Source organism: Pinus tabuliformis, chromosome 2_1 (assembly GCF_031772625.1).
Source record: "Pinus tabuliformis cultivar Carrire ecotype Pingquan chromosome 2_1, CPIR1, whole genome shotgun sequence".
NCBI lineage: Eukaryota > Viridiplantae > Streptophyta > Pinopsida > Pinales > Pinaceae > Pinus > Pinus tabuliformis.
Window position 1 is genome coordinate 386,837,308 of NC_142299.1, and position 22,804 is coordinate 386,860,111.

Sequence of the window (22,804 nt, forward strand, 5' to 3'; positions counted from 1 at the left end):
ATATAAAGTAAGTTATGGTTTTTTGAACATGTGACATTAATAAATCATGACACTCACACATGGTATTATGACAACCTATTTACATATTAATAATCTTCATGATAAAATGTATAGTTAAAAATTATATATATATATATATATATATATATATATATGAGAACATTTACTACTGGAAAATTAATATATATTTATTATGCTTTTCTACCCAGTATGGAAGAGAGGTTGTCTTCTTCTCTATTATTTTGTTATGTAAACAAAAAAAGAAAACGATAAAATACAAATAACAATATTTTAAAATAAAAATAATGTATTGACCTAGCCCTAGTGTTAGCTCAATTGGTGGAGTTTAGTCGCATAAGCACCTTGTTATGAGAAGTCACGGGGTAATTTTCCTCGATACCCCCAAGGTTAGGCTTTGAAATGAGCCCCAACCTAGAATCGTAACGGTCACTGATATCTCGAGTCCATGAACTACATCTAACAAAAACCTTGTAATTTAAAGGGAGAAAGACTCTTTAAAGGGGGAAAGATGATCATTGATCCATCTTAACTCTAGATCTAGGCATTGATCCATCTTAACTCTAGATCTACCAAGTGTTGAGAGAGATCAAGTCTCTTTTCACTCTAAAAATTGTTTGTTCCTCGAAAGATTTGATCTCTCTCGACAATTGTTACATTCTCAATTCAAATGGATCTAGAATGATATATGAGATACTAAAAATATGTTCTCCTAAATAATGTCTTTGTGCTGAGAAGAAATTAAAAGAATGTCGAATGAAATTTATTTAGAATGAGCAAGAAGCTCAATGATAATACAGAGATATTTACAATAATAGAAACATCAAGTTTCTATGTAGAATATGGAAACACTCAGTTTCATCTAAGAAACTGCTTAAATGAAAAAATAGCAATAGCTAAAAGAATGAGTATTAAATACTAATTAGGAATATTCTAATACCCTCCCTTAATACTCAATCTATTTACAACACCAATAGACCCTCTGAATTTTACAAATTTATCAGGACCAAGAGGCTTGGTGAAGATGTCGGGCGGTTGCTCTATTATGGGAACATATTGCAACTGAACTGAGCCATCTTCAACAAGCTGGCGAATGTAGTGGCAATGAGTTTCCACATGCTTTGTTCTTTCATGAAAGACTGGATTTTTGGCAAGTTTGAGAACTCCCTGATTATCACAAAAAAACGAAGTAGGCCCGATCTGGGAAACATGCATATCTGCAAGCATACGTCGAAGCCAAACTGCCTCACAGGATGCCTTAACTGCTCCCCGATACTCTGCTTCTGTTGAGGAGAGAGCCACTGCCTGTTGCTTCTTACTAGTCCAAGTAACAACACCAGATCCTAGACTAAACACATACCCAGCTGTAGATTTACGGTCATCAACCGAACCGGCCCAGTCAGAGTCAGTGTAGCCACTGAGAATAGGATTGGAACTGCGAGTATATAAGAGGCCATAATAAGAAGTACCACGCACATATCGTAGCACACGCTTTGCTGCTATCCAATGATCAGCTTTAGGAGCTGACATAAAGCGGGAGATATAGCTTACTGCAAAACTGATGTCAGGTCTGGTGGCAGTAAGATAGATGAGACTGCCCACTAGTTGCCTGAATAAAGTTTCATCCACAAGGGGAGAGGATGACTGCGATGAAAGTTTGAGCCCTGGTTCCATAGGAGTCGTGGCTGGTTTGCAATCCTGCATTCTGAACCTGTCCACAAGATTTTTTGCATACTTGGACTGAGAGAGAAAAATATGATTTTCAGTTTGCCAAACTTCAATCCCCAGATAGTAATGAAGAAGTCCCAAGTCTGTCATCTCAAAAGTTCTGCATAAATCTTGTTTGATCCCATGGATCAAATGTGCAGAGCTGCCAGTAATGATAAGGTCATCCACATAGACAACCACAAGCAAGATATCATCAGCAGTATGCTTGATATACAGGTTTGCATCAGATGGGCTCCGCTGAAAACCCTGATCTGTCAGGTACTGATCAATTTTCATGTACCAAGCCCGAGGAGCTTGCTTCAATCCATAAATGGCTTTAGCTAATCGACACACTTTCTGTTCTTGACCAGCAACCTTGAATCCTGAAGGTTGCGTCATGTAGACTTCTTCTTGGAGATCACCATTTAGGAAAGCACTCTTTACATCCATCTGATGAACTTTCCAATTGAACTGAGCTGCTAGGGCAAGGACAAACCTTATGGTACTCATCTTGGCTGTAGGAGCAAAAATCTCTTCATAGTCGATGCCTTCCTTCTATGAGAACCCTCAAGCCACAAGACGAGCTTTGTACTTGTCTATGGTTCCATCAGCTTTGTATTTCACTTTATACACCCATTTGCAGCCTATGGGCTTTTTCCCTGCAGGAAGATCAGAAAGTGTCCAGGTGTGATTCTTCTGAAGACTCTGGAATTCGGCTTCCATAGCCTGTTCCCACTTAGATGTAACCTTAGCCTCTGAATAGGTTTGAGGCTCAAAAGTACTGTGAAGGTTAGCCATAAGAGAAAAATTGACTGTAGACTGTTGTTTGTTCTTATGTCTAGAAGTTCTACCTTCAAGAAGCTCATCATCTCGGAGATCACCAATGGTTTTAGCCCACCATTTAGGCTGAAGAGTAGAGGAACCAATATCAGGAGGAGGTGAAGAAGACTCAAGAGCAATAGGGGCATCAAGAGGAGGGTTGTTTTTTGGAGGAAGCTCAGATAGAGTATTATCAAATACTGATGCTATATCATCCCTCCCATCAGGTGGACCGACCGGAAGAAGAACACTGTGAGGTTGATCCTCAGAACACTGCTCAGAAGAAGAAGACTGAAAGAATCCTCTGTCTTCATCAAATACTACATCCCGACTGAAGCTAAGACGACAGGTGGCTATATCTATCAGCCTATAGGCCTTGTGATGATCACTGTAACCTGTCATCATGAGTTTCTGGCTTTTGGAATCCAACTTAGAGCGCTTAGCAGGTGGAATCCAAACATATGCAACTGAGCCAAATACTTTGAGGTGACTGATCTTAGGCTTACGGCCAGACCAAACCTCTTCAAGAGTCTTCCCTTTAACAGCCTGAGTAGGTGATCGGTTAAGAAGATAAACAGCAGTAAATACTGCTTTAGCCTAGAATTTGTTTGGAACACTCCTATGTTGTAACATGGAACGAGCCATTTCAACAACCGTGCGGTTGCGACGCTCGACAACATTGTTCTGCTGAGGAGTGTAAGGAGTGGTTAATTGACGTTTGATGCCATGAATATCACAGAAGTTGGCAAAAGCTGAGGAACAAAATTCCCCCCCATTGTCGGTCCTAAGGGTCATGATGTTACAACCAGATTCTTTTTCAACTAAGGTTTTAAATTTCTGAAAGGTACTAAGAGCATCAGATTTATTTTTTAGAAAATACACCCACATCTTTCTACTGGAATCATCTACAATAAGTAAAAAATATTTGCAAGCAGTGATAGAAATTGTATTCATAGGACCACAAATATCAGCATGAAGTAACTGAAGTACCTTGGATGCGCGCCAAGATTCTCCATCTTTGAATGAAGACCGATGTTGCTTTCCCGCTTGACAGACGCTGCATACCCCCAACTGCTGAGTCTGAATATCAAGTAATCCTGACACAAGTCCCTCCCGAGAGAGCTGAGAGAGATACTGCATATTTAGATGCCCATATCGCTGATGCCATAGAGTGCTGATGGGAGAGACACGTGCTGCTAGAGCCACTTCTGGAGAGTCACAGGTGTCAAGTAGCCTGTATAGACCATGGTCCTCTAGGCCAACAGCAACTGTTAGACTAGTCTCCCTGTCAATAATGGAGCACTTATGTGCACTGAACACAACATCAAGCTGAGGAGAATTCCTCATAATCTGGCTGACAGATAGCAGATTAATTTCCATACCAGGGACATAGTATACATTCAGAAATATGAGTGTGCGCCCACCAGACTGAATTTGAACTGTACCTCTGCCAGCTACTGTGTACTTTTCACCTCCGCCAAATACCACGGAATCATTGAAAGGTGAGAAGTCAATAAACCAGTCACGCCTGTGAGAGAACTGGCGTGATGCACCAGAATCAATGTACCATGCAGAAGAAGGAACATGATCTGAAGACCTTTTAGCCATAAAGGCGTAAAAGGCAGAATCTGTCTGCTCGGAATGTTCTGCAACATTTGTTGTCTGATGTGGCCCTCCCTGTTTCTTCTATTCAGCAGCAATCCTCTGTCGGCAATATTTCTTCATGTGACCGAACCTGTGACAGTAATTACACTGCACACTTTTCTTCCTAGCAGGATCAAAAGGCTGAGAAGAGCCTTTCTGCTGAAAGAACTGAGAGGACTGATATTTTGCAGCAAATGCATTTTCCGAGGATACTGATGAAGCACTACTACCAAACTGCTGTTTCCACCGATCTTGCTGCAGAAGTTTGGTACATAACTCTGGAAACTTCAGATCAACATTTGTGGTGGTAATGTTGAGTGTTTCTATGAAGTGTTCATAGGATTTCGGTAGACTTTTCAAAGTAATGACTACCATATCTTCTTCCTCCATGGTCCGACCAATGGCTTCGAGCTGATCTCGAATGTCTTTAATTTTGTTGAGATGTTCCTGTAAAGACATATGTTCGTCCATCATGATGGAGAACAACTGATTTTTGAGAAAAAAGGCTCTGCTTTTGTCAGATGTCTCGTGCAACTCTTTCAACTGTTGCCAGATTTTGGCAGCTATCTTGCCAGAAGGAATCTGTGGTAACTGATCATCAGCGACAGAGAGCTTGAGAAGCATAACAGCCTCTCGATTTCGATCATCAAATTTATCTTGATCGGTATCATCTGTACCGGGACGAAGCTCTTTACCCAAAATGAGCTGATCAAGACGCCTGTATTCAAAAATGGTCAACATTCTTTGTTTCCAAATGTTATAGTTGCTGCCATTAAAGTGTTGATTTCCTTCTAACATCAGATTGGTGAGCGTGGCCATTTTCCCAAAGACAATACAGAAGTCCAGCAAAAATATATCTCCACAGTCTAAAAAAATAGCAATAGAGCAGATTCCACTGCTGTAGTTGTACCCTTCTTTCACAAGTCTGCTTGAAGTGATTGTATTGACTATACAGCTGCTGATTTAACACAGGCTGCAGAACAAATTCTCCACAGGCAGCCTTGAGCAAACAAATGCCAAACTTCAGAGATCAAGTTTCAGGTGATGCCTTTTCAAATGAAGAAACCGCAAATAAATTCCAAGAAAATATCAAGATGATTGTATGAGACACAGAACTTTAACAAATTCTGCCTTGAAAGAGTATGTGCAAATGTCAGACCGACGTGGCAGCTGCCCCCTGATAATTTACGCACCAGTGACTCCGAATCTAAGAAGGGGATTTCGACTCCAACAAATTCCAGGTTTCGAAACCTCTCAAATCCGTTCTTCCGAACGGCTGTTCACGCCCCTCCAGCTGAAGCTCCGACGCGATCTTGGATCTCGTCCAAAATTGAACTAAAAAAAAAACGGTAATTTCTGACGCAAATGAGAGGGCATAGGGTCCCGAAACCTTGATGCGACGATTAAATTCCAGCTCGCTGCGGTCAGTTGCCAAATAAATACGTAGACTTAAAAAATGAAACCACGTGAGCCGTCCACGATTGTATCATATCAACGAAGGGCCAAAACCTTTTCGGTCGGAGAATGCCGTCACGTGAGCTGTCGTTTTTGATAAATCCACGCTGCCGTTGTTTTGTGGTTCCACTGTCGGAGAATGCCGTCGTCTCAAATTTTCACGTCCAGCGACACAAGGCTTCAAACGACAAATAGACTGCTGCTCATAACACCACGATCCAGCTCCTGGGGTTGTGATGCAAACTGGTGATGCTGCGTTGGAAGTGTGAGGAAGATGCAGTGAATCCCGCGCCCACTAGACGGTCACCGCCACAAAGAACTGTAGCGAGTATCCAAACAGAATCGGTATACCAGCAAGGGAATTTTGTTCTAAATCAGATCCAAGAGTTTCTTCAACTTTTAATTCCTCAGAGAAATGATAATGCAGGAGAAGAATCCATTTCTGTATCGAGATAGACGACTGTAAGCTTTTATCACAGTGAGCAAAGCCGAGGCTAAGACTCAGTGAAGGCTACCTGGCTTACAGAGGGCTCGACCTTAGAAAGGATTGAAAGAAAGAACTCAAGAGATTAGAATGCAGAGAGAATAACTGTTCAAGAAATCTCTTAACCTCGCTCTGATACCATAAAAGAATGTCGAATGAAATTAATTCAGAATGAGCAAGAAGCTCAATGATAATACAGAGATATTTACAATAATAGAAACATCAAGTTTCTATGTAGAATATGGAAACACTCAGTTTCATCTAAGAAACTGCTTAAACGAAAAAATAGCAACAGCTAAAAGAATGAGTATTAAATACTAATTAGGAATATTCTAATAGAAATCTCTAGAAGAGAGGTTGTAATATCTTGTCCTATTATGTAAACATTTTTTACTCAAGCAAATTACATAATTTTTTTTTTCAATTTTAAAAATTAAAATAAATTTGAGGTAAATTATTCAATTTATAATTGGTGTTTTTGGGGCTCCAGATTTTGACAACCCATGACTTTTCCCATGGAATTATTATGTAAGAGAATATATATATATATATATATATATAACCAACCTAGATCCATCTTAACTCAAGTTCTACCAAGGGTCATCAGGATCAAATCTCTTGAGGTGAAAACCACTTTTAGAGTGAAAAGAGCTTTGATCCCTCTAGGTCCTTGGTAGATCCAGAGAGTTAAATGTATCTAGGGTAATATAATTGATGATGATGATGAGAGTTAACATCCATTAAGATGGGTGAGGTCTATTAGACCTTAAGAAAAGAAATTAGTTGAGAATTTTTAAAATGTTATTTGAGCATTCTAAGATCACTATAGTTATCATGGTTGAACATTTTGTTTTATATTATTTCTTTTCCCGAAATTGAAAAAATATTTTTAGATTATTTGAAATGAGAAAATAAAATTTATAGGGGACATCTCAACTTTCATTAATCTCTCTCTCAGAATTCCTTGTTTAACTAAAAACTACTCTCTTTTCAACTACTCTTTCATCTCAACTTTCATTAATCTCCTTACTCTTGCATCTCAACTTTTATTGATCTCCATCTCAAAGTACCTTGTTTTTTCCTACATTAACATATGTGTTTAGTTAGAAATAATTAATTCCTACTTGTCTATGGTTGTAATTCTCTATTTCAGGAGTTTGTTTCTACATAATAGGAATTAGCTAGAATATAGTTTCTCCTAGTTTAGTGTGTGGTTGAGAGAATCTTTCAACCACACTACTGTACGTCTAAGATAAAATTCCTATCTTGAGACTATTGATTGTATAAATATGTGTGTATTTCCTGATTCAAGAATAATAGAATATATTTTTGAGTGTCTGCAATTTTATCTTGGTATCAAAGCTCTGGAGGGCCTCACCCCTCGTGGGCTTGGCCTCTCCTGGGTCGAGGAAATAAAAAGTTTAGTGTATGTTGTTTGTCCATCAGTTTTTTTTGGGTTGTTTAAGTGCTTAAGCCGTTGATTGAAATCGTGTTAAGCACGCTGTTGTTCTGGTCTGACGTATACAGGTTGTTGTAAACTCTGCTGCCAATGAAGACCTGCGGGCATCTTTTGGAGGGTCAAGTTGTTGACGATTGGTTCCTCCACACAGCTAGAGTTGAGACCTCTTGGTGCTCTGAGCAGTCGACTACCTAGCCAAAGTCGCGGGGCTCATTGCTGGAAGCAATGGTGGGCACTGGATCTCAGAATCTGGTGCACTGAATGCATGATTCCAGAGAAATTATAGCAGGAGAGTAGTTGGTTCTAAAAGGGCGATTGCTCGTACTGGATGGAACTGTATTGAATACAGAGCTAGCGTTGCATGTTCGGTTGACCTACACGTTCGACTTTCAGCTCGGGCGCAGGGAGTTCAGCATAACTCACTTGTGCATCCACAAGATGACAGACGAGAAGTTCGCGTGCAAGCTCATTGTGAAGGGGTAGCTCAATGTGGTCAAGCTCAAGGGCGCTTACGAGGAAAAGCAACTAGTCCACCTTGTCATGGAGCTTTGCGCTAGAGGGGAGCGTTTTGATCGGACATTGCATTAGTTTGTGGTGGAGTGCATTGACAAGAAAGTCAGAGCCACATAGATAATGATTGAGAGACCAATTTTTCTATAAATCTGGATTTTCATAGTATAGTTCGAACAGAGGCGAGGTTTTTAAAGTCAAAATCCCCATAAATTTGACTGAGAAAACTTTTCCCATGGAGCCGTTGGTTGACCTTTTTGCTATCGTTTCATTATTAAAGTTGGAGCATCAACACATTATGTAAAGGATCTTCGTTTGAGATTAGCATTTAGGTTATTCGTGAAAATGGTTGTTGATTGGAAATAATCATCTTTGGGCACAGATATAGAAATTAAATTTGAATAGTTTATGTTGTATTTTCTTGGAATCATGTTTAAATATTATTAAGCCTTATTGAACCTAGCTAACTCAATGTAGGCAAAGTTATTTTGTTAGAATTTGCAACTCTAACGAATGACAGGTTAAGCATGGAGTTCCAAGAAGTTATTTGAACAGACAAGGATGCCCAAGATGTTAACAATGAACAGATGAGGTAAAACAGCAGCAACAACGTTTATGGTGGACAGCAAAATAGATGTTTGTTTGAGTTAGTGTGGTTTGTGGAATAGACTCCCTAGCATGTTATAAGCAAGTCCAGTTGTTGTAATAGTCATTGTATGTACCCAGAAACTCCAAAATGTGGGATCAAATGTAAGATTTTTTAAAGGTATCTGAAAGTTCGTGGTGATCTTAAAACCACTTTGTAATGGTTTATGGTCAGCTTGAAACCATCTTTTGTCACTGTAAAGTGAGGGGTGGTGGTGAGCCAGAAACCATCTGTAGTCTTTGTGGCTGAAGTACTTTTGTGACCAGCCTGCCTTTGTCGCAGAATCGCCTCTGTGGCTTGAGGTGCCTTTGTGGCCGCGTGTACACGAGAGCTTTGTGCTCAATTGAGCAGTTGGACTGCAGAACACCTGGCTTGGACTCAGATGATTTTTTAATTTTCTGAATAGAAGGGGATTGGCGCGCTTTTCACGCTGACATTAGCGCCAGGAAGCGCAACTGGCGCGTCTGTTAGGCCATTAATCACGCCACCGCGCCAAAATAACAGACTGGAGCAGAATTTTACGGAAAAATAGCGCCAATTCACCTCCAAGGGGATCCGCGGGAATCCTTATCTTTGTTTGACAATTTGCGAGGGGAGGCAGATTGTGTTTTGGAGGTTCTGTACATGCAATTCGCTGGATGGTGGTGGATTTAACTATCATGACAAGTAGTCATTAAGGGGGGGAGTTAGAAATAATTAATTCCTACTTGTCTATGGTTGTAATTCTCTATTTGAGGAGTTTGTTTCTACATAATAGAAATTAGCTAGAATATAGTTTCCCCTAGTTTAGTGTGTGGTTGGGAGAATCTCTCAACCACACTATTGTACGTCTAAGATAGAATTCCTATCTTGAGACTATTGATTGTATAGATATGTGTGTAATTTCCTGATTCAAGAATAATAGAATATATTTTTGAGTGTCTGCAATTTTATCTGAAATAATATACAACCAAACATCCTGGTGGGTCATAAAAAGTTGCCACAAAATACCTCTTATTTTTCACCCACCCACATTACCTTACACTCTCAATCTTCGACGGAGAACTTGTGTCAAGATCCATCTTGATTCTTTACCTCACTGTCATTACCTTACCCTTTCAATGTCCTTCAGAAAATATATAGTACTCACGTCCATGACATTTTATTTTTTATTATTTTCTTTCGAAACAGAAAAACTCTTTCAGATTATTTGAAATTGGAAAGTATAATTTACCGGGGATGTAGATCCCACGGATTTGTCAACAGAGAGTAAAACATTTTATTTTATATAAGAGTACTCACGTTTGTCACATTTTATTTTATATTTTGTTTTCCCAAACTGAAAAACGCTTTCAGATTAATTGAAATTAAAAAAAAAAAAAAAATACAATAAACAAGAGATGTAGATATGTAGATCCCACTGATTTAGTGCCAACGGAGAGTAAAACATTTTATTTTATATAAAATCATTTGGGAACATCATATTCATATACTGTCGACAACCTATAACATATCTATAATTCGAAGTTCGAAATTGATATAAAAGAGTCCCCGGCCATTATAATATTAAAATTAACGTAGAAAACATCCCTAAGTTCTTAAGTTGTACTCCCCAGTCAATTAGGTTTGTTTATTTGTATTAAAGCCGAACAAAATCAACCGAACATAGTGTCAAATCTACCGTATACCACCTCAGTGAACTTCAACCTAAACCAGGCCAACTACCTCAGTGAACTACAAACTAAACCACGCCAACACTTCATCGATATATTATGAAACAATTTATTTATTTTTTCTCGTTTATATGAAAGCATATTAAAATCAATTTAATGAAAATTAATTTATATGGTAAGTAAATCAATAATTAGATATTATTTTTGTTAAGTAGGTTATTCATTTATGACTATTTGTATGGTAATTGATTAATTTCTCCTAATTTTTTAATAATTTACTTAACAATCAAGTGATGTAATCAATAATTACTAAAGTGATGCAATGATTACTAAATTTTAAAAATTGAATGGTAATCAATAATTTATAAACCTAAAACTTGAAGATTCGGTAAAATTAATGCTGATAATCGATAGCTAACCAAAACATATTTCCACACATCAATCCTTGAAAATTGAATGAAAATTAACTTATATAGTTGCCAAATCAATAATTCCTAAACTTTACAAATTTAATGGCCATCAATAATTTCTAAACCTAAAACTTGAAAATTCGGTGAAATTAATGCTGATAATCGATAACTAACCAAAACATATTCTTTCCTACGCGAGTTGCTGTACTATAATAGAGACTAAAAAGTTTTATTCGCGTAGCTGTACTATAATGGAGACTAAAAAGTTTTAGAAAATAAATATTAGAGACTGAGAAGTTTTAATTATCAAAATCTCTAGTGTTAGTGTCTGAACACGGCTTCTAAATTTTAATTTTAATGTTCTGGTTCTAAATATTTCTTGTGTTCCATAATCTGATATTGATTGATAACTATATGAAAATGTAGATGAGAAATAATAAATTCAACGTGACTCACAGCTGGCGGCTAAATAATTGTGTACCTAGAAACACAATATTCGGCCATGATTTTCCTTCTGTGGGTGGGCGTGTGCAATCTCCTCCGGCACAGAATCTTGCGTCTAATTTCACCAATGGATCCCATCTTGGCGAATGTGAAAATCTCATTCCTAATATTTTGAATGGATCCAACCTTAAATGGCACAGACGCATCTCATTCCTAATATTTACTAATAAAAAGCACATGTGATATGATTAAATTCATGGATATGGAGCAGTTCAAATTCAGAGATTCACTGACAGGAAAGAGACATTCAAACCATACGAATTTGCATGTCGGGCAGGATTGCAATGATGAGATGAGAAGACTACAACCAACAGGATTGCAATGATGAGATGATAAGACTACAACCAACAGGATTGCAATGATGAGATGATAAGACCACAACCAATGAAATGACAAAAAAAAATATTTATTAAATTATTTTAAAATATAAATTAATTTTAGATCTGAGATTTTTGTAATTTATATGTAATTTATATAGTAGATAAATAATTTTTTTTAAGAATGATAATATTTTTTGAACTAACTAATGCGGTTTATGCTTATAATAAGATGAAAAAAATCGTTTAATTTTCAAATAAATAGTAAGTATGTGTCATTGCTCAAGAATAGTCTTTGTCAAACAAGAAAATTGTCAAACTAAGAGTTGAAACATTCAAAACTAAAGTGAGACAATGATGCAGATTAGAGGATTTCTTTCCCCTTATCTAAAAATAAACCACATTAACTAATTCGAAAATAGGCAAAATCCTATCATTATTCCCAAAAACATTTTTCTATAAATTAATTTGTTTTACCCTGTAAAAAAAAGTCAACGAAAAATCTAAAGCTATTAATAATAAGGGACCTCCAATAGTAGGTATGAAATATGTCAGTGACGAATAATAAATTCAACCTGATCCAGACAGCTGGCTAAATAATTGTCAAAGCTTAGTTGCACACGTTTTGGTATTGCGTCCTCCCACTGCGATGATAAATCGAGGGAGCGACTGTGAAGATCTGCAAACAAAGCCTTTCATCCCTCCCTTAGACCTACGGCAATGGTAGAAACACAATCTTCCGCCATGATTCTCCTTCTGGCCTTCTTCTTGTGGGTCGGCGCCTGCAATCTCCTCCGGCACAGGCGCCTGCGCCTAATTTCATCAATGGATCCCATCCGCGACGCCGTGGCTCTGTCGAAGCTCACACTTTACGTGGAGTTCCCTCTTCTGAGCAAGAAGGCTATCGAATTTGCCCTTTTCAAGACCTTCGCCATACCCTCCATATCCAACCTGTTGGCCGCCACTCGCCAGTTCTCACCACCAGCCGTGAACAAGCGATACGACGACACCGACATTTTATTACAGGAAATGCTCCTCAATCACGTTGACAGCCCCCGAGGATCCCTTGCACTCCGCCGCCTCAACTTCATTCACGGCCGGTACAACATTTCCAACCAAGATTTTCTCTACACGCTTTCCACCTTCATCTTGGAGCCCAAGCGATTTGCCTCCAAGTATGTTCGCTCACTCTCTTTTCCGGTGCATTTAGGTGCTTTTCACAGAAATTTAAAGGGATCTTCGTTTTTTCGTTTGCAGGTTCGGTTACCGGGAGTGGACTGAAAAAGAAACGATGGCGAATTTCGTGGTGTGGCGCGACATCGGCACAAGAATGGGCATCCGAGATATTCCCGACACGGTGGAGGGAGTGGAGATCTTCAGCCGGCAATATGAAGCCCAGAAAATGGCGTATTCCGATTCCAACAGGGAGATCGGCGACGCCACGTTGGATCTCCTGCTGTCGATTGTACCCGCTTGCCTCCGTCCCGTAGGCAGACGGATCGCATATTGCTTGTTGGAGGAGAGGGTTTTGGACGCCATGGGTTATCCCCGTCAGCCCTATTGGCTCATCTGGATCGTGGAGGTCGTCCTGCTGCTCTGCGTTGGCAATTTTGTGAAATGGTTTCTACCGCCGAGGCCACGGAGGTGGTCGACAGAGAGGATTTCAGTGAAGGAGGGTGCCGAAGAGGAGGAAGCTGCGAAGGTGCATAAATTGAGGTACAGCGAGTATAAGCCAGAGAGTTATCCAAATGGTTACCAGATAAATGAGGTGGGCACTGGCAAGCCGGGAGAATTGGGCGTGGCGTTTGGCGGAGATCTCAGCTGTCCATTCTTCCCTTCCTTCTCGAACCCCAAGAAGCAGAAGAAGATTCGATGACGTGCTCTGCAGATTGAACGTAGCTATCAACACTTTGGATTGTTATTGGGTAACTTTGAAAGAGTTGAAGAAACTTTAATATTATAATGTTTGTATGCTAAATGCTACTTTCATTGAAAGAGAGTTTCTAGTTATAGGCTAGAAACACTATACTTCCTATGAAAATGAAAATGAAATGTTTAAAAGAGTTTCCTTTAGTTTAAAGATTCAAAAGGATTCGTAAGATGGTAAAGATGGAATTTCTTTTTTACTTGTCTTCTAATCTTTCGCTCTTCATGTTTCTCACCGTAATAAAACAAATTGAGTCACCAAAGGAGCGAACAAAAATCCCCCATTCTTTTTCCCTTTTTCGCTCGGCTCATGAATAGGTTTGGCGAGCAATTAGGTGGAATTCATCACAAACTTTTTGGTAAAAAACCATTCTAATATTTGGTTGGAGTAAAATTAAAAATCAATTAACTCAATCACTTTAAAAGTTATTTACCTAAATTATATCTGACATTTAGCCTCCATGTTCGGTGTAAATCAAAGTTAGGAGATTTGCAGCAAACAATTTGGGGTTAAGAAGTGCAGATTTAGGAGATTTGCAGCCAACAATTCGGTGTTAAGAAGTGTAGATTTCTTGGATTTATTTGTTTACTAAAATTTTTTTGTTGGTTTAATTAGTAATTTTTTAAGTCATTGAAGTCAAGAATGCTGAAGATAAAGATGCATTCTTGATGGGAGGGTCATGGTTTTTTTTTCTCAAAGGCTGGTGCTTTGTCCATGGCATGACTCTTTTAACTCGAGTTCAGCTTTGTGAGATAGGATCTACATCTAAGTTCATCTTTCGGGGATGTTGCTGCACCACTAATGAGAAGCTTATTAAAGCAACCAGTGATAAGTTGGATACATTTCAGTAACCTGAAACCCGTAGTCATGGCGAGAGTTCACTGTTTACTAGGGTAGATGTTTGTAAATAATTCCACCAATGAAACTAACAATTCGCTGAGTTTCAGATGGGAAGTAATCTGAGCAGTGTTCTACATTTGACCAAGAAAAATTGAATAGATTTTGAAACAAACATCATAGGAGCCAAACAATTGGGAAAGCCTACAAGTGTTACAGGTCCCCTTATGTTGCAATTTAAGAAATGAAGCTTGCTTCCTTCCCAGTTGTCTGAATTGCCATGTGTTGCAGAGAGGAGAGGAAATGAAGCTAGCTATTTGGTCGTCGACTTGTTGCGAAAGAATGGTACTATATTTCATATTCATCGTCGGGTTGCATTCAACCGATAAAAAGATGGTGATGGTCTTATGTTATGCATAAATGTGAACTGATTTCACAGTACTCTGTCAAGCTTGGTTAAAGGTCTTCAATAACCTATAGATTAGGATTTATAACTTATAGATTAAGATATATTAATTGCCATAAGATAGACCCTTTTTTACGAGAGCCGGTGCGCCTGAGGGTCAGAAGAACTCTAATAAAACCCCAAGAATGATCTCAAATATTTGTGAGTAACTAACACCACACCCAACCACAAACATCCATATAATAATTAATGATTAGATTATTATTTTAATATATTAAAATAAAAACTCTAATAAATAATTCATTGTACACATTATTTATCAAAATTAAATAATATTAATATTAATAATCTATAAATCAATCATTTTTAAACATTTTAGAATTGATTGAAAATTAACTTTATAGTTGACCAATCAATAATTCCTGCACCTTAAAAATTGAATGATAACCCACACGTCAATAATTTCTACACCTAAAATACCGATAATCGATCACTAACCAAAACTTATTTCTTTCCTACGCTATTCTGACTTTAGAGGGGAGTTGGTGTACTATAATAGCATTTATTTCAATTTTAATCTTCTGTTCGTAACTTTTTCTTGTGTTTTATAATCTGATATCGGTTGATAAGTATGAAGGGCGAGAAATAATAAGAGTATCGATTTTATGAATAGAATTTTACTTTAATTTTAATGATAAATAATGTTATATATCATATTGAGTTTTTTTTGTCATTTTATAAACCAACAAAATTTAATTGCAATTTTTTTAAAAACCATTTGAAATATCTAAATTTTAGAATGAAATTATAAAATTTAACTTACCTTATTTGAAAGTCATCTCTAATTTAATAAAAATACAATAATATTAAAATGATTATTAATTTATATTGAGACCATTTTTATATAAAATATTGTTCTTTAGAAAGAAATTAATTATAGTTAAGTGATGGTATTTTGTAATTTGACACAACCACATAAGTTAATATACCTTATTCTAAAGTCATCTCTAATGTGAGTACACAATTATCGTGATTATTAATTCTAACTAAAATAATTTATTTGATGATTGTTAATTTTTGGTAATTTTATTTTTTAAATATTAAAAGAAATTAGGTGGATGGTCTTATTTTGTAAATATGAGTTTATTTTTATTAACAAATAAAAATAAAGAATAAATGTTTTGGTTTTTAAAAATGGTATTTAAATGAGAAAATACTATGAAATATGAAAGTAAATTGATTTTATATTGAAAAGGGAAAGTACTTGGTAGTGGTGATGCTCATCGGATTGTGCTTCCACGATTTTTGTAATGCGTTCTGCATGATTTATTATTCTATGCTTGTTTTCCAATCTACTATTACACGAAACAAAAATTGGTGACAAAAACTAAATTCACAAATTTCTTTAAAAAATTTAATATTTCTTAAAAAAAATTCGAATAATAATGCGCTTAAAATCAAATTAAATTACTTTACACTTATTTAATATTTATTATCAATTTTTGGTGTAGACTTTGATTTTAATTTTATTTACTTACATTTAATTGGAACCATCCTTAATGTAGTATTCAAATATATAAGTTCAATATTGATGTTAAAATTAATCATTAAGTAATAATCATTTAATTGGAATCTTACTAAATTTATCCATTTTAACCATGTTGAAGAGTTTGTAATTTTTTTCTTCAAACATAAAATATTTATATTGCAGGGACCATTCCTTAGATTCTAAGGACATAAATTTACATTAATTGTTATGCATATATCTCCAAAACAACAACCTCAAAGGTAGTGTTCTGTCACAAACCCCTATGACCTCGCATGTAAAAGCAGGGAGTTAGAATTTTTTATACAAATTACCCACAAGTAATTATCCAATTCACAACACCACAATTCATCATTAACCATTAGCTATAATGTTCATTAGTACATCAAGTAAATTGCAATAAAAGACAGTAAGTTGCATAACCATTAACCACCACTGTGGTAGTGTCTATTGAAACATCAAGGAGTCATCATCAAATTGACACAAAAAGCAATCACACCATTGAACACCAATATACCCTGGAAACCCCGCACCACCCCGCACCTTTTCCTCAAATTTTCCCATGATAAGTTTTTGTTGTTGAAAAGTAGCCATGAGATGTCTATTGAAAAACTGTACAACCATTGAGTCTTTTTAACCAAATTTTAGAAATATGTAGCATCAATGGCCAACCAACACACTACATTGGTGTATGAGACCCCCTTGTTTGGGCAATGGTTTTGATTGCTAAGTCTGGGAAGACATGTATACTCTACCCCTCTAGTTTTGAACAAATGACCTCTTAGGAGGAAACACATGCTCTTAACCATTAGGGCCACTCAAGCTCTTAATTAAAATGTGTTGGTTCTACTCTATGTGCTAACTGTATGATGGTTTTCTATAATGCCTATGTGTATTTTAGATGGCTGGTCATTATAGATTATGGAAAATGATTTTTTGGGAAGTTTAATTCCCCAAACCAACTGGTTACATCTTATGTATATTATTATTATTATTATTTAAATAGAGTTAGTTATAATATCATGGATCAATATCATGGTTTATCAATACTTGTTAGAATGACATTTGTTTCAATTAATGAATTTAATTAAAAGAGAAAATGCGACATAACTACTTTAAAAATAAATCTCAACCTTTGATTATTATATACTACTAAGAAGGAAATAAATTTTTCATTAGAGACATTCACCTCTACCTTATCATGGAGATTGTTAATTTATCAATATGTTTTGTTATAATACCATGGTTTATCAATACCACATGTCTAAAAAATCATAATTCATTTCATTTTAATTTAATATTATCACATTTTTTATTTAATTGAAAAGAAAAAAGAACATCACTACCTTTGAAATAAATCTAAACCTTATATCCTTAATTATTACTCAAAATATTTCATAAATATTCCATAAGGTTATATTCCTACTATCTATCTATTAATTATGATAATTAAATGAAAAGTTTGAAAATACTATTCCAAAATAGTCGTGCCTATAAATGTAACTAGATTTTGATGACTATTTTGGAATAGGGCTTCTATAATTTTAGTTTAACCATCAATAATTATTAGGTGGATGATAAACATTTAATCTCCATATAATATTTTAAAATATACTTAATGGTAGTCACTAATCAAAGATTGAGATTTATTTAAAAAATAATTATGTCTATTTTAACTTTTTAATTAAATTAATTAATTAAAAAATATCCCATAAACAAATTTCATATGAATGAGTTATGAAAAAGTGACATATACATGTATTTTTTATACATATACATTTCACTCGTATATTAATTCTTTTTTATAATTAATAATAATATTATTAATTTAAATAAAATTCTCATTTAATTAAATTCTATGACTTTGGCAATATAAATTGTATTATAAAGTACATGTTTTAATATTTATCATAATTAATACTTATCAATATTTATCAACTATTTATAACTAAAAATAATTTATTTTTTAAATACTTAAATAAATTTTATTTTTAATTTTTATATTAACAATTTTATTTGATTATCCATTATAATTTAAACCATTGATAAAATATATAATTTAATCCTAAACATATAAAACATTTTTTATTTGGTATTTCTTTTTACGTTTGCGGGCAAGATATAACATATTCAATTTTTCGTTATCTTTCTATTAGTTTTTTTTGACTAAAAAAATTTAAAATCTATCCAAAGTTTAACATTATGAAATTAAATTTATTATTTTTAAATAAAATTTATTTCTATTTATCTCAAATATGATTGCTTAAAATGTCTCCCCTCTTATTGTGTAATGATGACAAGAATTGACTTTTGTGTACTCTATTATTAAGTACTATGTATTATATCACTAATTACTATGTACAATAAATATAAATAATTTGAAAAATAACATTATATATTAACTACTATGTCCCATAAACACAAATGCTTTATAATTAAATTCAAAAATTCCATTTTCTAATTGGTGTAAAGAATTGAATAGACCATTTTTATGTGTTTTATTTTTTAATTTACAAAAGAAATAATTTAGAAAGTATAAATTTGAAAGAAAATGTAAAAATAACGTGTACAATTTGTACAACTCTCATTATATCAATCTATACTCTTAAAAGAATTACCATCATTTAATATGAAATAAATAATTATTAACTTGTTATCATTCTCTTCAATGTCAATTTTATATATAGAGAGAGATAGATAGATATAACCTTTATCTACCAAAAAAATGTTTAATTATATTAAACAAATTAATAAAAAAAATTAAATAAATATTCATATAACTCATTTTACAATTTTAATATTGTTTGGAGTACATACAACACATCATAACATTAAAATATTTTATTAAACTAAATGACAAAAAACACTAGCTATACCATCTTATTTATCATGACACATAGATTTTTATAAACAATTTTGTATTGATTATTTTTCCTTTTAAATTTATTTATTTATTATAAAATATAAAAAAATATAATGTATATTTAATTCGTTAAAATTTCTCATAAAACTAATTTTAGAATGATATAAATTATTACTGATAGTCATTGACAAAGACTATTGTTCTAATCATTATACGGACATTCATTACTTCACCCTTTTCTACTTTTATGAATATGAGTTTTAGCACACGGAAGTATGCACAGTAGATATGGCACTCATTCATTACTTCACCCTTTTCTACCTTTTTGACAAAGGCTATTGGTCTAAGCATTATACGGACATTCATTACTTCACCCTTCTCTACTTTTCTACTTTTATGAATATCAGTGTTAGCACACGGAGGTGTGCCCAGGAGATATGGCACTTACAGCCTTCTCTACTTTTATGAATAGGAGTTTTAGCACACGGAGGTGTGCACAGGAGATATGGCACTCTCAACATGGCATTGCTTATCAATTGGCTTAGTTTCATTAGTTGTATCGTCTTGAATACCTTCTATCATTGTCTTAGAGGAATGCAATATATTAGTTTTGGTTTCATTTAAATAATTAGGGTTGAAAAATGTTTTTTAAATAGTAGAAATTATTAAGGGATGAAGTTTACTTATCGACAGTGATATGTTATATAAAAGAAAAATTATAATTTAATTTAAAAATGGTGAATCTCTTTACTTAATTCTCAGATATTATTAGTAAGTCATGTTGATATATATAAGTAGTTTATGCATTTAGATGGTATAATATATGATTATTATTTTATTTAAAAATTTTCTAATATAATAATCTTATCTATATTGCTATTTATTAGCTCTTTTAAAAATGAACAAGGTATTCAAACTTAGAATACAACAACTTAGTTCATAGTTTAGGGTATCATTAAATAGTGATTCATTACTCCCGCTTTTTTGTTGACCAAATGTCTTACATTGAAAGTGATTCCACCAAATATATAAGGAGACCAACACTTAAGATACATACAAGATTGAAATGATATGAAAATATTCCACCAAATATATAAGGAGAACAACACTTAAAGATACATACAAGATTGAAATGATATGAAAATATTAAAGTAACATGATAACATATGATAAAATAAGATAAAACTTTGCTATTCATATTATTTGACCATAACATTAAATTTTACATTCTCTCAACTTCTTTTTTCGTAAAACTCAAATGTCTTTAACTTTACTTTCTTAATAACAAGTGCTTAATATGAAAACATTAAATTTTACATTTTTTAAACTTTTTTTTTTTTTGTAAAACTCAAATGTCTTTGTTTTTGCTTTCTTAATAATAAGCCATTTGAGAAAAAATTGTATTTTTTCTCAATTTTATATTCTCTCAACTTCCTTTTTATAAAACTCAAATGTCCTTAGTTTTGCTTTCTTAATGATAAGTGCCAACATTTGACTTTGCTTTCTTAATGATAAGTGCCTAATATGAAAACACACCATTTGAGAAAAAAATGTATTTTTTCGTCGGGGTTCAGAAACTATATCATAGCAACTTCTTTTAATGAATAATGTATAGTAATCAATTTTTTTAATTGTAATTTAATAAATTATTGATTTTATTATTTTTACAATTTATTAATATAATTCTTAATAAAAGTGTAATTATTTATTATTTAAATTATTTTTTTAAATATATAAATAAATTTAGTATTTAAAAAATCATTTTAATTATATAAATTAAAAAATTCACAATTACTCTGGCCATAAATCTTTTAAAAAGTTTTGATAAATTTGGGGGAAAGGGGAAAAATATAAATCTTTATAAAATTGGTGATAAAGTTGGGAAAACTATTTTAGGAAAACCAAAACGTGAAACAATTGAAATAAAGCATAACATTTTCCACAACATTCATAATGTGGAAACAACATAATAAGATATGGAGCGGACAACAATACGAACGCTCATTGCTACTTTCCAACACCTCACCCAATCTTCTCCTTCTTGGTGGTCGAGAAGGAAGGGAAGAACGGACAGCTCAGATCTCCGCCGAATGCCACTCCCAATTCTCCCCGCTTGCCACTGCCAACCTCATCTATCCGGTAACCATTTGGATAACTCTCAGCCTTATACTCGTTATATCTCAATTTATGGACCTTCGCGGGCTCCCCCTCTTCGGCACCCTCTTCACTGAAATCCTTTCTGTTGACCACCTCCGCGGCCTCGGCGGTAGAAACCATCTCACAAAACTGCCAACGCAGAGATGCAGGACGACCTCCACCGTCCTGATGAGCCAATAGGGCTGACGGGGATAACCCATGGCGTCCAAAAGCCTCTCCTCAAACAAGCAATATACGATCCGTCTGCCTGCCGGACGGAGGCAGGCGGGTACAATCGACAGCAGGAGATCCAACGTGGCATCGCCGACCTGCCTGTTGGAATGGGAATACATCATTCTCTCGGCTTCGAATTGCCGGCTGAAAATCTCGACTCCCTCCACCGTGTCTGGAATATCTCGGATGCCCATTCGTGTGCCGATGTCACGCCACAACACGAAGTTCGCCATCGTTTCTTTTTCCGTCCAATTCCGGTAACCGAACCTGCAAACGAAAAAACGAAGACCCCTTTAAATTTCTCTGAAAAGCAAATTAAATGCACCGGAAAAGACAGTGAGCGAACGTACCTGGAGGCAAATCGCTTGGGCTCCAAGATGAAGGTGGACAGCGTGTAGAGAAAATCTTGGTTGGAAATGTTGTAGCGGCCGTGAATGAAATTGAGGCGGCGGAGTGCAAGGGATCCCCGGGAGCTGTCAATGTGATTGAAGAGGATTTCCTGTATTAGAATGTCGGTGTCGTCATATCGTTTGTTTACGGCTTCTGGTGAGAACTGGCGAGTGGCAGCCAACAGGTTGGATATGGATGGAATGGCGAAGGTCTTGAAAAGGGCGAATTCGAGAGCTTTCTTGCTGAGCAGAGGGAACTCCACGTAAGTTGTGAGCTTCGCCAGAGGCAGGGCGTCGCGGACGGGATCCGTTGATGAAATTAGGGGCAAGCGTCTGTGCCGGAGGAGATTGCACAAGCCGACCCACAAGAACAAGGCGAGGAGGAGAATCATGGCCGAAGATTTTTTGCAGATCTTCAAAGCTGCCCCCTGGATTTATCTTCGCAGTGGGAGTAGCCAATACCGAAATGTGTACCACTACGCTTTGACAAATATTTAGCCACACGTCAATCAGTTGAATTTATTATTTCACATTATAGAATACAAGAAAAAAAGGTAGAGCCAGCACATTAAAAACAAAATTTAGAATAGATTCTCAGATGGTCTAGTATGAATTTATTATTTCTCACCTATATTTCTTAGTTTTCTAGTATAAATTTATTATTTCTCACCAATTTTCATAGTTAAAAACAAAATTTAGAATAGATTCTCAGATAGTCTAGTTTGAATTTATTATTTCTCACCTATATTTCTTAGTTAGTTTTCTAGTATCAATTTATTATTTCTCACCAATTTTCATAGTTATCTATCGAGATCGGATTTATTGAAAACAAGAAATAATT

General features: G+C 35.0%; 1 protein-coding gene and 1 pseudogene across 2 annotated transcripts; one reads left to right on the forward strand and one right to left on the reverse strand.

The window, feature by feature from the left end:
* The first annotated feature begins 12,299 nt into the window (after positions 1-12,299).
* On the forward strand, positions 12,300-13,664 carry LOC149200472 (ER-bound oxygenase mpaB-like). Its single transcript, XM_089399578.1, has 2 exons — positions 12,300-12,800; positions 12,883-13,664. The coding sequence occupies exons 1-2, from the start codon at positions 12,346-12,348 to the stop codon at positions 13,499-13,501; spliced, it is 1,074 nt and encodes a 357-aa protein (XP_089255704.1). The 5' UTR covers positions 12,300-12,345; the 3' UTR covers positions 13,502-13,664.
* Positions 13,665-21,198: 7,534 nt separating this feature from the next.
* Positions 21,199-22,424, reverse strand: LOC149200473 (ER-bound oxygenase mpaB-like; annotated as a pseudogene). Its single transcript, XR_016253368.1, has 2 exons — positions 21,925-22,424; positions 21,199-21,841 (listed from the first exon to the last, which is right to left on the reverse strand). The product of XR_016253368.1 is annotated as an ER-bound oxygenase mpaB-like (transcript).
* Positions 22,425-22,804: the final 380 nt, after the last annotated feature.

Bases quoted from the DNA above. Each gene is read 5' to 3' on its own strand.
- LOC149200472 (XM_089399578.1), top strand. From the start codon at position 12,346: ATGGTAGAAACACAATCTTCCGCCATGATTCTCCTTCTGGCCTTCTTC. The intron at 12,801-12,882 runs GTATGTTCGCTC...TTTCGTTTGCAG, and splicing joins CCCAAGCGATTTGCCTCCAA to GTTCGGTTACCGGGAGTGGA.